Raw genomic sequence first — 17,541 nt, forward strand, 5'->3', positions numbered from 1 at the left:
GTGGACGTCGGGCTCACTATCGCCAGGAAAAAGAAAAATATACAACAATAAAGGCGCGACTAACGTACTATCGAATGCATTCTTCGGTGGTAGATGGAGTAGGAGTCGTTCTCATCTTGTTTCGTGAACGCGGCCCGCATATTCCACGTCGACATCTCTGTAAAGGAAAAAAAGACACATCGAATCCATTTCTGTGCTCTCGTTGGGCGAAAGAAACAATTTCAGAAATCATGCTGTAACCTAGCCCCTGTCCTATGAGAAAAAAAAATGGCGAGCAGGTTGTCCATTAAAGACGAAATTTTGCGGACTGCGTTAGTAAGAACAAAATAGGCCGAAAGAAAGTTTATCTTCAGGTGTTGCCACATTATGCACTGACCCTATGACTTTCGATTGCGCGGTGTTTCAGTCAGTCGAGTTTGCATTTTTTTAAAAACTACAGAAATTGGACTCTTCGAATATGTGAATTAAGACATTTACCTTTCCTTCTGTTATGTTCACTGAATCCTAATAAGAAAAAAAAAGATTGCGAAAAGTCCTTTTATTATAATGGTTCTTCACCCTCCGAATGTATTAGAGAAATACGCAGTATTGATGGTAATGCTACAAAAGGGCTTGCTAGGCTGTCAGGGCACATTTTTCTGAAAAAAAATTCCGACTACTGGGCATGCAAATTGCCCTTGAAACAAACTATTCAAATAATAGCGGCTCACCTTTTCTCCCACACATTTTATACCTTCCGGCATGCTATGAGGCTGACACGCAACACCGCCGTATTCGGACTTCCAGCAACACCGCATCTTGCAATGCTTAAAGCGGTATTCTCGTTTCTGCGTGACATGAAGTAGAGCGCACATGTGAAAAAATTAAATTCAGCGCAAATATAAACTTTATTCAGCCATCCCATCCCATCTCATCCAAATAATATTTCCACTCATGCCCACAGATATCTGAGTGCCCAGATGTTCATTGACTACCGGCCTTATCTAAACACATCCATTTATATATATTATTCGCCTTTGATGTACTCTTAGAAAACATAGAAATATTGTTTGTTTATGGAAATTGGTCCACAGTTTGGCTTATAGTTTACGCGGGTTTAATGTCCCAAGGCGACTCAAGCTATGAGGAACGCCTTAGTGAAGGGGTGCGGAAATTTTGGCCACCTGGGCTTCTTGAAGATGCGCTGACGCCGCACAGTACACAGGCCACTAGAATTTTGCCTCCATTGAAATTCGATCGCTGCGGTTGGGCTCGAACCCGTGACTTTCGTATCAGCAGCCGAGCGCCATAAACACTGAGCCACCGCGGTGGGAAACCGATCTATGCATTACATCCACGAAGAAGCCCGGCGATCTCCCATTCAATATGCAATTTTGAAATTTGTATCTGCAATTGAACGGTCGACCTTAGAAGGTTTCTCAACAAAGCGTACTAGCTGGTGATGCATTGTATTCTTGAAAATGCAGTCTAGCGCTTAATTTTGAGGCCAGGGTAAAGAGAGAACTTGACAGCACGGACGCTGGTTTCTCAAGGTTTATGAACTTTTAAAGGCATTCAGCTATTGATTACTAACGATATATACCCCAATGCGGCGCATGCATGCACTTCTTAACTACGGTCTGTTATAAGAAGCAAAGAGCAATGATGCTATAGATGCGTAAAGAAAGCAGTAGTATTTCTGTAAGGCAGTAGAATTGTTATGAACGTACTTCTTCTGCCCTGACGTCGACCTCCATTGGGTGCATTATTTTGCAGAACCCGTCGGCTGTCATATTCGTCCCGGGCAAAGCGTCCGTTGAGTAGTTTGCTTTTCCACTTACACGAGTACATGATTCTGGCAGTTGGCTACGCAAGGAGAAGACCATTTTCAACTTCACTCTAGCACAATTGGAAACCAAGAAACTGCTAGTTTTCACTTAATACAAGGTATATATTTCAAGCAATAGCGCTAAAGACTTAACGTAGTAAAGACAAGAAGACATTTGCTTTGAATTTTTCGAATTTAATTTTTTTACTGCACTAAAACTTGCGCTTCAGCTTTATGGCAATCAGATTTTTTCACACAATAGCAAATTTTATTACCAAAATTTCACCACAACTTCTTCCCGCAACGAATTATTCTAAGAACTACTCAGTGAAGGATGGGCAGGTATCGGCGAAGCTGTGATTTTTATAACAATTCAAGGTATTACTTTCAAGAATCCTTTTCTCAGTAACCTGATGCGGTCAGTACTTAGCATAAAGGGCATTTCCGTCGATCACTGCTTGACACCGCCGAGTCATGGAGTCCAAGAAGCTATGAATAAGCGTCTAGTCTAGGTCTCCAAACTTTGCAGCAGCTATTCGAATTCAACCTGTGCGCAGCCTGCTTTCTGTACCTCGAACGACGAAGGAAGTCTGTCTAAAGATGTTCAATTTTGTAATGTCGGCAGACCAGTTTGGCCACTCATTAAGGTACATCCCCTTCTTTGCCAACCAATTTTTGAGAAACGTGAGTAAGAAAGCGTAAATTATCAAGAATTCCGTGATGAACGTACAGCCATGGCGTCTTCACCTCGGTGGTGGGCACAAACTGTATCAGCGGAGCATCTACCCAGTGACATTACTTATCCGCCAGAGTGGTTTAACATGGGAAGTTTTTAACCAGGTCCACATCAAATTTGTTTGGGACGATGTATATAACGAACCTCATCACTGCCATGCATTAAATACTCCGACTTGTTTAACAAAAATACTGTTTTCATTGGCCCCATCTCTACACCAGGTGTTCCTTTCCCTCCCTTAAACTTTCGGCCCATTATTTTACACTGGTGCGCTGACCTATGCGGCGCTCGTGATGTTGTGTTCCGCAGATTGTAGATTGCGTCTGGCAGAGTAAGGAGCCGCTGTAGAGTCTCATATCGGTGCTAAAATTCGAAAGGGATATGGGGCGTAGGTTTTCAATGCTGATTTTCTTGCCGAGTTTGGGGATAAAGTGTATATTGGCTGTTTTCCATCCTTGTGGAATGGTGCCGGTACGCCGACATTCGTTTATGTAATCCGCGATTTGCTGCAGAGCCTCTGTGCCGAGGTTGGCCAGAAGACCGACCGTAATTTTGTCTTCTCCCGGGGCTATGCCTCGGCGCATATCTGCTAGTGCTGCAATGATTTCCTCCAAAGTGAAATCTCTATCTAGGTTTTCGTTCGGTTCCCCCCGGTACTCCTTACTGTAGGGTTGTGGGTCTCTCACGGTGCAGATATAGCGACGCGTGAGTTCATCCATGAGCTCGCGATCCGTGCCTTGAAAGCTGTGTAGGGCTTGATGAAAATTTCAGCGTTTTTCACTCTTCGCTTTCGAAGGGTAAATTAGGCATTGCAGAAGGTTCCACGTGGCCTTGGTGTCTAGGTGGCTTTTGAGTGATGCGCACTTTGTTAGCCAGTTGGTGCGAGCGAGGTCCCATGCGTATTGTTACGCTTGAATAGTAAGCTTGGCGATTCGAATTCTGAGTTTCCGATTGTGCCTTTGTTTTTTCCACTGTTTTATAAGACCACGTCTGGCTTCCCAAAGATATAGGAGGTGGTTGTCAACAGCTTAGTGGTCCTCCGTGGTGGCGAAGGATTTTGTGACCTTTTTTTTAGGCCCAGAATGGAGGCCGCACAATCTTCGTAACTGGTTATTTGTTCCGGTGTTGCTAGTTTGGTGTCCTTCCTGAATGTCTCCCAGTCTGTAATTATGACTTGCCCCCCAGTTTGCTGTGCTTGTTACATTTGAAGATAGTCTGCAACACGTAGTGATCACTGCCTAGCGTTTCTCCCGTATTGAGCCACTCTTAGTTGCGGGCACTGCGGACTAGCGTGAGGTGCGGAGAAGTATCCCGTGTTATGCTGGTGCGGACTCGCGTCGGGTGCTGCGGGTCCGTGAGTAGATTCAAGGCCATGTCAGCGATGGCAGATGCTAGTTTTCTGCCTTTCGCGTCTTCCCTCGGGTAGCCCCACAGGGGGCTAGAAGCATTACAGTCGCCAACTATAGCAAGGGGAGCTTTTTCGGGTTTTCTTAGTGCTTTAAGAAAGATCGCGTCAATGGCTACGCGGTGCTGTTTGGGGTGAGTATATATATTGAGTATGTAGGTGCCCATGCTGTTTCTGTGCTTTGGTAGTAGCTTTATGTAGGTATAATCAATGTCGCTGTCTAAATTAAGGTCTACAGTGGTTGCCATGTGTGATTTGTGGACCAAGATGCATGTCGACGGATTTGTTTGATGTGTTGAGTATCCTCTGATCTTAGCCTCCATATTCACTTCTTGCAGGGCAATTACTTGCGGCGTATGGGCATGAGAGCCTATGTATTGTGGTAATGTTTCCCTCTTCCGTTTTAGTCCCCTGCAGTTCCACTGTAGGATGGTAAGTTTAGGTCTGAGTTGGGGCGCCATGCTGAGGATTAGAATCGTGGGTCTCATCATGTGGTCCGCCCTCAGGTCTTTGATCTAGCTGAGTGCTTAGTAGGCGACGAGTTCCCATTTTACCCTCTAGCATTGTGCTCTTGTTGTGTGAAACATCTGATAATTCCTGAAGTTTTCGGTCAATTCTAATCTCCTGTGCTTGCATTCTGATTAAAAGTGGTTGGAGGTTTTCTATCATGTGTTTAATAACCGGTTCGAACACGCTTTTTATTGTCGGTCTCAATCATTATTTGTAATTATTTTCCATGAGGTCTTGAGTTGTGTTTTCCAAGCGAGTTATGCGTTCCTCGGTTTGGGGGCGCTCTGTATATTGCGGCTTTGGTGCCTGCGGTGGGAGTGCCAGCGGAGTTGGTGCCTGCTGTGGTGCGTCTGGTGGAGTTGCTTGCGTCTCGGCGGTGCTAGTGTCTAACTGGTGCGGAAACGGAGGGGGTAGCTCTGCCGTATCTTCTTCCATCGGACATGCCTGTTGTCTCAATGGAGGTAATGTATTTTTTGGATTGATACCTAATTGCTGTTTCAATGTGCTATTTTCTGATTTTCGTTTTTTAATCTCTGTTTTTAGTCTTTTCTAAGCCAACGCTTCGGCAGAGGAGGCAGCTACACCTGCCCAGCTCACCTTGCTGCCGTTGCGCTGCTCCTTGTTATGGGGTCCTGTTTTGTTCTCGGCAGGACGGCTGCCGTTGTGGTGCGACACTTTATCGGTAGTCCAAGGTCGCTTGAAGAGCGTGAGCCGGGTGGTGCTGAGTGGTTGCTGGAAGACTGGGCCTGGTGGGTCAGTCGATCCCCGCTTTTCGATGGGGTCCAGCAGCAGAGGCCCCGCTGTTCGATGGGCCTCTGCTGCTGGACCGGTTGCCAAGCCTGGATCTTGACTGGTTGTTGACTTGTCCTGTCTTGGTCTGGGTTGATTGTGATGTTGGGTACTTGTACTTGCATTGATTTGACCCCATAGGATGCGGACCTTCGAAGACCATGCACTTGGGTTGACAGTCATGGGATTCTGGAACATCTTGCTGACCGCACTGCGGACATCTTGACTCCGAAGGGCAAGGGCAAACATCCGCCCGATGTCCAAGTTTCCCGCACAGTGCGCAGGCTGGCGTTGTTTTCTTGTATAGGCGTACATGAACCCCTTCACCGTATTAGAAGACGCCAAACGGGATCTTTCTTGCTTCGAACGTGATGGCGGCCACGTTGGAGGAACCTAATTTCATCACGCTCACCACTGGTGCGTCCGGGGAGCGAAGCGCTTTCGTGATGTCGTCGTCGGAAACTGTTGGGTCCACTTGTATTACTCCTTTGCACGTGTCGTCGGAGGGGCGGAGGTAGCAGTACACTGTATGTGCCTTGTCCCCAAGCTGAATTTCTTGGATTGCCAGGATCTTTCTGATTATTTGGGAGCCACGCATCCCGACGACGATGATGTTCTGTTCCCATATGGGTCAAACGCTGAGCTCGGCAGAGCCATTGTCCACGCCAGTTGCCATGCGGTGCAAGGCGTTTCCGACCGCATTGCTTCCCCTGAATTTGCTGAGATCCAGCGTTCCTTTCGGCTTGATTATGAGGACTGCATCTTGCTTGTCCAGACGAGGCTGTGTAAGAGGCTTCCAACGCTTGACTTGCGTATGGAGCGTCTGCTGCAGCGGCGTATCCCCTGCCGCGGTCACGCGGCCATGCGTTTGACGTTTCTGCCGTGCCGAGTGGTTGTCACGGGCTGATGCGCGTTCCCACTCTTCTATCTTGCGTTGGATAATCCCTCCGTAACCTTGTCGAAAACTGGCGCTTTCGCCTGTGGCATGGTGACAATCTGCATGCCCTCTGGATCGTATCCCATCAGGGTCGTCATGGTTTGCGTCAGTTTGCCCGCGGAGCCGCGGCGGGCAGCTGAGTCGAGACCTAACTTTTAGGCTTAGGTACTCGCACGATCCGCTTAACTTCAAATTCACGTAGGATTTGAGAAAATGTTCGCACCTGAACAAGAATGGGTAGCCTTCTCGTTGTTCTGGAAGTGTAGCCAGATGGTGTTGTAGCGCTTCGGCAAATGCTTCGGGAAAGGGCCATAAATTCGGCGGAGCCGACGTGAGACACGTCCACTCTTCCCGACTGCTGAGACGCGTCACCCCCCTCTTTCCTGGAAGGAGACATAAGCTCAGCAACGTCTGTGTCGATGTTAAAGATAGCCACGGCAGGAGCAATGCCAGGGGAATTTCCGCTAGCCATTTTCGCGTAGCGTAGCTGAAAGTGCGCTGCACTGGCCATTACGACGTCGGAAATGCACACTTGGTTTCCTTTCGGTGCCTGTGCTCGTTCGTAGAGATGTAGGCGTTCCGCAACGTAGCACAAGAGCGCGTGTTCTATCCTTCGCTACGGACGCAATATTTCAAATGCAGGCAAAATGCAACCTGCATCACAACGTCGCATCACAACGTCGCATCACAACGATGCGACGGCCGTAGTGCCAGCACCTCAATATATTCTTACACCATGTTATACAGCCACTTATATTTTTTTAATTGTCCCTGCAGCTCGCTGTTGCAGGCTGGGGATCATTATTTAGCGCATCAAGACGAAATAGTCCGTTAAGGCTTCATTTCCTTACGATGTTCTATCAAGGAGAAATGGACGCGGCGCTAAAAGAAAACATCGCGGCCAGCAAGCTCGTTTTGCACTCTCGCTCGTGCTGGGAATTTCATTCATCGATATTACAACGACTCACCAGTCTAATTGTTACGATGCTTATTGTTCATACGCTCTTGAATTAACTACGATTTTTATAAGAAAGCATTTCTGAATAAAATTAGAAGAACGATATAGCTCATTTCGATATTACAAACTTTAATCAGCTTTCCTCCAGTGAATGTTGGTTTCTTTGGGGTATGTCTAATACCAGGTTATTAGCGGAATTCTTCAAAGCAGCAACCATTATGTACATTGAACGTCTTTAAACCCAGTAGTGAACGTTACTTTGTTGGCCCTATATAAGTAGGTTAATCTTGCAGCTCGGCATTGGTGTCAGTGGTAACCAAAGTTGTAAAACTGCATAGTTATGAAACCTTTCCTTTGTCAACATCCAAAGTTATCGTTGTGTAATAAAGAAGTTGTTTTTTACCCAGGCCGTGTGGCCGGAGTTCACTATATCTGTTCTATCACAAAACTACTGTACATAAATATATTTACCGGGTGTGGATGGGCATTGCCTAAATATTAAATTTAGAAGTTATTGTTTGCCTTTTTGTAGCAGTGTATGCTATCCAGTTTTTGACGCCTAGTTCAAAAGCACTGCTTACGTTGTTGTACCTTTAATTCCAATAAATTCAATTTTCTATGCAGCCATCGAAAGAAAAAATCTCAACATATATATACGCTGCCCAATGGATCTGAGAGCCGTCATGCCCCATTTAAGGTCCTATCTAATAAAAACGAACATGACCGCAGTCAGGGCTTTAAGTTTTAACATCCGCCTCACATGCGGGGGGTGCGAGGTTCGATCCTCACTGCTGCAGGGTATCCACCAGTGAGACAATGGGTTGAAGCTTTTTGCCTGGCGTGATGCTTGTCTTACATGGCGTGAAATGCTTGGGAAAGTAGTTTTGACCCCACTTTGCGAACACGACGATACCTTGCGCCATGGCGCACTTTGGCCATAGCTCCCCTTGCGACATAAGAATTCATCGTCACCAATATTTAGCCATGTTTTTTGTGTGCTAAACTGAGCCTCAAAATATTTCTTTACCTGTATATAAATCGGATTTGCTCCTTAGAGCAGTTTGAAAGCCTGTACTTTTTTCTGTGACCCTCCCAGTAGCCCATCAAGTATTTTTCATCATATGGACAGCTCTCGGCAGTGGGGTAACACTCGATTCCGTAAGTATTGTTGTCTCCGTCATGCGTAGCCCCCAACCTGAAAGGAAATCAGACAGATCCAGAAGCACCAATGAGCACTCCAGTAGCATAAAAGCCTTCGAGAAACAAGATACATTGCAGTGCTAAAAATTCAGGTGACATTTAAGATGGGTCTTAAGGGTATGACGAAATAGAGTTAATATGTTCCTTCAGCTGCCTGAAGCCCCTTTTTTCTCATCAATTCCCCTACGTTCTTCTTATATGCTCATATATGCGGAATTTGTCATTCTCTACTTTACGTTTATAGATCGCGGAGAGTCATCATGCCGTTACTGGCACAGTGGCGAATAGGTTAAGCGATGCACCACAGCACCGTCAGGTAGTGGTTTCAAACATTCATGGGTGCCGGTGGGATAACCAGGATTCTAAACCCGGACAACTTCTCTAGACAGATTATTACCTGCCACTTGCCACGCACAGCAGTTTGCTCACAAACAAGTGCGTAGGCAATGATTGCGTCATGAGGTCACGTGGCCGGATGACAGGTATACCGCCTGCTTTCTTGTGCACGACGCCGCCGACGATGACAACGACGATGCCGAATTTTGAGCAGAACGGAACCATTAACGCTATCTTGTTAAAATGGCTTCCTGACAGTTTTTGTCTCTGCACCAGGGTTAAACCATGAAAACCACTTAACTTAGGCCCAGGTGGGTCACAATGGCACGAAGCAGCTATTTTCTGGACTCGTTTCTGGAAGTGCTAGCCCGACATTATGGCAACAAAACACGTGTATACTACGTGGACACCTCCGGTCCTCACCACGAGGGATGGTACACGGCCGCGGTAGTTAACAACAGCAACACATTTAACCGCCTCACTTTCAGAGACCGCAGTGCAACACAAGCAGAAGAGGTCGCGATTGCTCTCGCGGCCTCACATTCCAATTCAAAATACATAATCACCCACTCGCGAGGGGCCTGTCGGAACGTCGAACAAGGCTGCACTCCCTTCCTAGCCGATCGAATATACCAAAATTGCATACGGGATACGGACCCCGCAAACCGTTACCTTATATGGGCCCCTGCTCATCAGGGGTTGGCAGGAAACGAGGCAGCAGACGCAGCCGCCCGCGCGCTCTCTCACCGGGCTGTTTTCTCTTCCCCACCTGATCAGGAACCCGATTTTAATCCGGTATATACGTTCAAAGATATCACAACCTACTATCAAGATAGCCATCGCCTTTACCCTAGTCCATGTAAAGGCCTCAAGAAGGCGGATGAGCAGCTCTTTCTCCGCCTCTTCACCAATACATTGGTGTGCCCGGCAGCCCTAAAACATTTCGACCCCTTCTTTAGCGCAGTGTCTTCGGACACCTATCACATGGTGTGGGCCTGCCCCTCCAACCCGGCTATTCCCCCCATCTCCAACCCAACCCGGGAGGACTGGGAGGCGATCCTGCTCGGCTGCCACGACTTACAGGCCCACCAAGCCATAGTCGGGCGCGCCCGGGCGGTGGCTACCGCCACGGGGGTCCCAAACTAGGGACCTACACCTAGTGTTTGTAAGGATCGGTCCCTTATGGGCTGATCCAAACACCTCCTGTCCCTTCTGAATAAATGTTTTCACCATCACCATCACCCGGTTAATTTGTCAGCGCTCCAAAGCAAGACTGTCCGGTTTAAACACAGCAGACACGGGAACTGTGAGAGCAATAGCTTCCGAGAAATTAACATGTCCAGCTCTAGTTGTGAGGACGAGAAAGTAACAGCAAATGCAATAATAACGGCTAGCCTTGAAACAAAACCCGTTCTCCGAAATACTCGAACTCCAAGAGAGTTTTAATGTAGGTGAGGTGTTTGGTTTATGGCGTTTAACATCTCAAACCTACTCATTCTAAGTAGGATGCCGCAGGGGAGGGCTCGGGAAAATTTCGATCGCCTGCGGCTTTTAAAGTCCACTGATATCGTAGAGTACACGGGACTCAAACATTTCGCATCCATAGATATGTGGCCACCGCGGCCAAGACTGAACCCGCGTCTTTTGGGTCAGCAGTAGAGCACATAGGTGAGTGAATAGCTATTTAGATACTCTGGTGACACTTCTTTTGACACCTGCTAGGTATTCTAAGCATTTAAAAGAATCTTCGCAGTTAATGAGCGGTGAATAAAAGTTCCCTTTTCTTCGACGCTCAGGTAAGGATAGCATAGGTGCTAAATAATTGCAAAGCTCGGGCATGAAACCATTAGCGGTAAGCACCAATAGAGAAGCTAATGACTACATGCAATGACATTGCTACGTTTCTTTTTTTTTTCATTGGGGCCACTTTCCACTTTCACTGTTCTCTAAAGTACACCATCATTCTCACTAGTTCGGTGGAGTCTACGGCATTTATAATAGCCCCCAGAAGCAGAGGGCTACTGCTTCCACAGTCCGTATTGCCGACGGTGCAGAAATGTTTGTTTCCTTTCCAAAGGAGTTAGTCATCGGCGACCGCCAAAACTTGTCTAAATGATTACAGCCACGCTTATTGAAACAGCGCCATAGGATGTATTTTGCAAAAAAAATTTGCACCACAGAAGTAGGTACGCAAATATAAGTGTGGCTGTTCCGCCGCGGCATATATTCCATTGAAGCCCCGATCGTTTACCGAGCATCAAAGTAAAGGAAAAGTGAAATATATGGTCGCTGATGCTTTCCAAAAAAGAACCATGCATTTTATATAACTAAGCATTGTCTTGATACCGTTTTATTATGAATTAATGCATGTTATCTGTTAGCCAGAGTTAGCCAGAGTTGTCTTATCATCTGCTGCTGAAAATATTGCTATTGTTGGGTGCTTCACTAGCACGGCGAATGCCGGGAAACTACTGGGGGTCTCGACAGCTTGCCATATGTGATTATGCGTTGCGTCGGCAGAACAGCGACGTACTTCCCACGAAGTAAAAATGTACCTAGGAGTCATGTAATGCCCACAAACTAAACCCTTTATGGCGACGTACTGAACGTAGTAAACTAAACCTTTTATGGTGATTCGTTAATTGTGTAACAGTTGTACTTTTTAATAGTGACTTATGAGCTTTTGCGCTGTTGAAACCAACACCTTGTGTGCACTTAACTTCGACTTGTAATTATTTTAACTTGCATCCAATGGCGCCAAGTGAATCAATTGGCGGTGAAGGCTGGCGTTCGTTATTTCCCTACTGCGAATATTATATCTTTAGTACCTCACAGAATACGCGATATACGCCTGAAGTGTTGCTGGACATTTAACTTGTATGAGATGCCAAATATATGTAAGAATTCGATGCCGCTTTGATTCAGGATAGTGTGAGAAATCGGCTGCTCTTGTAGTCCTCCAATCGAAATTGACTGAACAGATTTGTTAGCTTCAGTTTAGCCGGAATCAACAGAGCGTTAAGGCAAGTCATCGACCAAAACCACCCAACCTACCCCAAAGAGGTTACATTGTTTAAAACAAAAGCATGATGTTTGAACGGTCAACAGTAGTGATTGAAAAAAAAAATTCTAGACGCATAACTAACCCTTAGGAAAACAATGATAAAAGGCATGTCACATATATCCCGTCAATTTAAATGCGAACCGGCTATCTCTTAAGTGGAGACGGTATGTGCTGGCTATAATTGCTAACGCCAACTGCTCCCTCCGGTAACCATGTGTTTATTGTCTACTCGGTGGTATGATGTGGTCTCACAAGGCTTAGAAGTTATCTGATTGACTGAACGCTCCGCAGTGATGTAGAGGTAGCCTGCCAGTCACGCGACCAGAGAGCAAAGGCTCGTTTCCCGCTAGACCACTTTTATTTTTCGAGAATAAAGTGCTCACGACTATGCCTCGACTGCCTCAGCTAACGGTGCTTCTTCGTGACACGGACAGACGGACGGAAGGACCGGTTGATGGAAGGCTGCTGTTCTCGGGAACCGGATTTGTAACTCTACCGTATGAATACCCTTATCAACAAGATCTGAGTTCCCAACATTAAAATTGCGCTACGTCTGAACTGGCTTTGGCGAATATCTCTAAAAAATATGCCCACTTCTCGGCTGCGAGCTTGCCACACAGGTTGGGATATTCGCATGCTTAGCCTTCGAGCCAGGGCAGGAGAGAGAAAAACGTGACGCGTTCACCACTGTTTCACTTGTACGCGCCTCAGTTGCTGCGCTGACTCACTCCACAGCCAAGGTGTTTCCATAAAGTCCGCAGGGATGTTCGAAGTCCTCATGCCACTAAACTGAACTGGAAAGCCTTTTAGATATTCCTAAACACTTATCGCTATTATTGACAGCCATAAAAGAATGTCCCATTGCATCCCGGCGCCTCAGTAAAAACTTGGAAAGCTATTCAGATTTTGCAACTAGCTGAGCAGCTAACACAATTCGTCAGAATGGTACGTCTGCTGCCAGTGGATGTGAGCGCAGGTGAAGAAATTTTTTTGTGCACCAAATTGGGTTTCTTTTCTCTAAAGGGTTCCCAAAACGAGTAGCACTTATTTTCGTTATGAACACTAGCCACCTAGCCCATTTGTGTCATTACCGTCATTTGTGTCATAACGAGCACATTTTCCTATTCATTTGCTTCCTGAATAGCTCATCAAGGGCCTCGAATCTGGCAGTCTCAGTGCCATAGGTAGCATAACAGGGTTCTCGCACAGCTTCCACCCTCACCGTTCGACCTTGCTGCAGCCGAAGGCAAACGGTTCCATTATCGAATTGTTTGCGCGGAAAAAGAGGAACGAAATGATTAAGTTTTGCACTTATACTGCTGTGCTCTTAGGTACGGTCTAATTTTGCTTCGAAATATTGCAGATATATTAGCGGAAAATGCACGCCTGTTAACCTCTATACATTTTTAAACACGGAACTTGCAAGGATCGTGGTATAGTTCTGGCATTAATGAGCCTGATTAAAAACAGCATTAGCTTAATCTCTGCTCCGATTATAGTTTTGCTTCCTGCTCTTGCATGCGACTAAACGTATATTGAGAGGAACAGTACATTTAAAAATTCAAAATTTAGACTGCCAAACTCACAGGTGACCAATCTCGTGGGCTACAGTCCTCACTCCGTCGTATGAGTGCGGCTGATCCTGTGCTGCAGCAACTTTCTTTTCGGTGCAAACGCCGGCGAGGAAAGCAGCGCCTGGAAACAATTTTGACAATTCAGAGTTCTGATACCTACAACCGCTCTTTATATGCCTAAACGAGTCAAAACTATGATTTTGGCATTTATAAACTTTCTGTACCAGTTTTAAGTAACAGCAAATAAATTAAAATGTGGGTGCTACGTTTCAACAACTGAAAGAAGCTGTCTGAATCATTAATAGCATCAGAGATGCTGGCAAATATATCTTGATATGAAATTTACTCCTCGTTTTTTTTTTCCTGTTCAAAATGGCAGTTTTATTATTCTACAACGCAAGCTTTTTACGGCAACCATTACGCGGTACCTCGTTCAACATTTATTATTCTTCAGATACGCGAGGCGCCATTCGATTTACATTGAGAACGGGTTTAAAAGAAAAAAAAAATTCTCTGGGCCATTCATGATAGACTAAAAACATGTCAGAGAATACTTTTCGATCGCTAAAATATGATGGCGTTGGCACAGAAAAAAAAAACGAAAACAGTACTACAAAGTAGAAAAACATATGCACAGAAGATGGACAAGGAAAGGAAAGACTGCAATAATATCCAAGGGAAGTCAAGCGTAGCAGAGGGTGGCAGAAAGTTAGGTGGGCGGATGAGATTAAGAAATTTGTGGGAATACGGTGGCCGCAACTGGCGAAAGACAGGCTTCATTGGAGCGACATGGGAGAGGCCCGTGCCCTGCAGTGGGCGTAGTCAGGCTGATGATGATTGACGATGATGAAGATGATGATGATGATGTTGCAATCATATCTCACCACCACCATTACCCCCCCCCCCCCCCCCACCGTGAAAAGAAGCACATGAGAAAAAATATGCACGGTCACAGCTAATTGGCCTACTGCCTCGTCTTATTGAGAAAAGAAGAAAAAATGAGAAGAAAGTTCAGAGGGACAAGTAACCTTCCCCTTAGGATATAGGTGATGGCGCAGTGGGTGAATTCCCATATATGCAGAAGTTCATTCTCTGCTTTGCGTTCATAGATCCCATGGAGTCCTGATACCCCTCCTGGGGCAGCGGTGCGGTCCAGGTCGCTCTTCACGAAAGAAAAATCAGTAATTTATCTACCACCTGCCATGGTGGTCTGTTTGCTGACTATGCGGTGGGCAGGTTGTGATGGCGCCTCAAGGTCACGTGACATAGGTGGCCCACCTGCCTCCTAGGTTGCTCTCTGGGGACCACGTGCCAGATCCATGCGCATGATTTTTCGCTCACAACGCCGATGCCAACACCGAACTTTATCGTGAATCGGGCATTATAGCTGTGACAGGTTTAAACTCTTTCGCGTTAAAACCTGTCCCTTCAAGGCTCTCAGCTTGTACAATATACAGTAAACCGTGTCACTGCATGGCGGTGCACGGAACCACAGACGAAAGCAAACGGTCCCATTTTTGCGTTGGTTGCAGGAAAAAAGAGCAACGAAATGGTTCAGTTTTGCAGTTATACTCGCGTACTCTTCGGATGTGATCTACACGTGAGGACGCATAACGAGGGGAAAAGATATACTTTTCACCTCATGTTGCTTACTTGTGTGTCGCTTACTTCTATATATGTTACTTGCAAGGAGAATCTAGATTCATCGGAGGTACTAGTTATTTTTCTACCATACTGCTCTAAGTGTTCTCGATAATGCCGCATAGCACAACACAGCACGCATACACGAAGAAGATTTGAAGGAACTATCGATTTCTGAACAAAGTTGAATTCAAAACCTGTTCCATTGCATCGTTTTATGGTTTGGTTTGTGGCGATTTAACGTCCCAAAGCGATCCGGGCTATGACGGATGCTGTAGTTAAGGCCTCCGGAAGTTTCGACCACCGGGGGTCGTGCACTGACATCGCGCAGTACACGTTCTTCCAGAATTTCGGCTTCATCGAAATTCGACCGCGGCGGCCGGGATTGATCCAGGTCTTTTGGGTCAGCAACCGAGCGCCAGTACCACTGAGCCACCACGGCGGCCCTACCTATTCTTAGGCGCCATACCAGCCGAAAAAACGACAAAACGTTTTAAAAATCGATATATATTTTGAACGTTGGTCGTAGCTAGAGATTTTTCTCTTGATTTATAGTTTTTTTTTTTCCTTGAGCACTTCTGTTATTTACGAAGCACATCTCATAAGTCTACAATTGTCTAGAACTTTTGAGTAGTAACTACTGGAAATTATGTTGTTACTTTCAAAGTTCCTGTTGTTACTGCAAAATCTTGGTCAAAAAAGTTTCTTCAAATTTCTTGTGACCCCAGAAATTTTCTTTTGCGTTTTACGACCGGAAGTCTAACCTACTTATTCTGGTAGCCCTAAGTGCAACACCACTTTTAATGCTAAAATCTAAATTTTGAATGGAATTCCACTTTCAAAGATAACTTTGTTTCAAAGAGGCGCAAATAAAGAATAATGAAATTGAAAAACTATCTTTCTATCGACTAGCAAATACTCTGAAACAATCAAACTTGTAACTCGTGGAGTTTTCCTAATAAAAAAATTAAGTTTCGGCCGAATATTAGACTTTAAAAACGCCAGAGGACGAAACAGATAAGCCAGTCCTAGCCAGCGTAAGCTATACGATACCCTGCCCAAATACTGTGAAAAACCTACAAACAGGACAAGGAATATCGCTAACGTCAAAATTCTCGAAACAGCGGCTGAGTTAATAAAAACGCACCCAAATAAGAAGCTGAAACAGGCGTTGCCAACAATAATCTGAGCTGGTGCCTCGGGTCTCCTTCGCACTCTTAAAGCTGGGTGACGAGACAACGTCTTCACTGTCAAAGCTGCCAATATTCTCGCTAAATTTAACCGTTCACGTGGCTTTGCCATGATATTTGCAGGTTCCACGTGTCCTGGAGTCGGCCGTACTGAACCTCTAGCTGCGTCGTTCTAACGGATGGATGGGTGGATGGAAGATAGTTGCTTCCCCTTTGGAATAAGGTGTGTGAGGGGGAGGGGTGGTTTGCAGTCACCACCGTGTTGAACTTTTTTCCTTTTCATTTATTTAACCATGTAATAAATGTCCCATAAATTCTCTACCTTCTTCAAATACATTTCCAATGCAAAACTTGTAACCTCATGTCACCTCCCTCCTTTTGAGCCACGTATCATTCGATCGCTTTTTGAGTTCCATCTCAAATTTATTCACATGGCCATTGTTATCTCCAAACCCTAGGGCTTCAGGACAAGTGACTGTGCCTGCATTGACATCTGGAGGGGTACCATCTCATTCGAGTATAACATGTTCAATTTTTTCCAGAGATTTACGACACACTGCGCACGGGTCACATGTCATCTTCTCGGGTAAATTCCTTTTAGCAGCTTCGTGTTCTAAGACACCCTGGTATAGGTTAAAAGAGTAGGTCACTGTAAAATGAAAACAAAAAACTGCCACAAAAGAGAAGGGACAAGAGAAGGAATGTTCACGCCAAAACGACTGCGTGAGCACCACCCCTCCCTGGGGTCCGATGACGGTGCAAAATTGCCTCACCATTGCAATTAATGTGGCGCCATTGCAATGAATGTCAATTGTTGAGCAATGTAAAAATTGTTGCCAGAGGCAAGGGAAAACAAGAGCGTGAAATCTTGGAAGCGTGCAATATTAGTTTGTCAGGCCATGTTTGCTGTAGCACAACCTCGGTGCGCTTACTTGAGAAAGCATTCGCTTTTTTTTAGATCGGTCAGGGCAGATTGTAATATATCTTGTGTGTCCTTTGCGCTGTGATTTGTGATGCTGCTGTTGCGCATGCTCTGCTGACCTTGCTGGGAGTATGTCTTTTCTAATAAATTTCAGTTGATAGTCCCGTCGTTGTGGCGTGAACACTCCTCCTCTTGTCCGTTGTCTTTTGTGATAGTTTTTCTTTTCATTTTACAATGTGCCAACTGGCCCGCATTTCAACCCTTCTGAGTAGGACACTGTCTTTACTCATCGTCACCACGCGGTAGAAAGACAAACAAAAGATCGAATTTAAATATACTGGCCTAACCTTGAAGCACATAATCCAACACGTACAAGAACGGCAGGGAGAGGTTTGAGAATGGTGTTCGCGTTCACTGTGGGGGGCTAACTATCTTCGTTGGGCTTGGTAGTGAATGATTTGCCGCCAGATAA

At 45.7% G+C, this 17,541-nt stretch overlaps 1 protein-coding gene across 1 annotated transcript in view; it reads right to left on the reverse strand.

Annotated features, from left to right (window-relative positions):
- Positions 1-1,697: 1,697 nt before the first annotated feature.
- Positions 1,698-17,541, reverse strand: part of LOC149328902 (venom metalloproteinase antarease-like TfasMP_A) — a 45,620-nt gene continuing 29,776 nt past the window's right edge. Inside the window, exons 10-12 of the mRNA XM_089559133.1 lie at positions 13,329-13,437; positions 8,170-8,337; positions 1,698-1,845 (exon numbers count right to left, since the gene is read on the reverse strand). Of these exons, the coding sequence (XP_089415259.1) occupies positions 1,698-1,845; positions 8,170-8,337; positions 13,329-13,437 (425 nt within the window). The remainder of the gene's footprint in view (positions 1,846-8,169; positions 8,338-13,328; positions 13,438-17,541) is intronic.

This window comes from Amblyomma mixtum, chromosome 9 (assembly GCF_055824585.1).
Source record: "Amblyomma mixtum isolate Tamu chromosome 9, ASM5582458v1, whole genome shotgun sequence".
Taxonomy (NCBI): Eukaryota; Metazoa; Arthropoda; class Arachnida; order Ixodida; family Ixodidae; genus Amblyomma; species Amblyomma mixtum.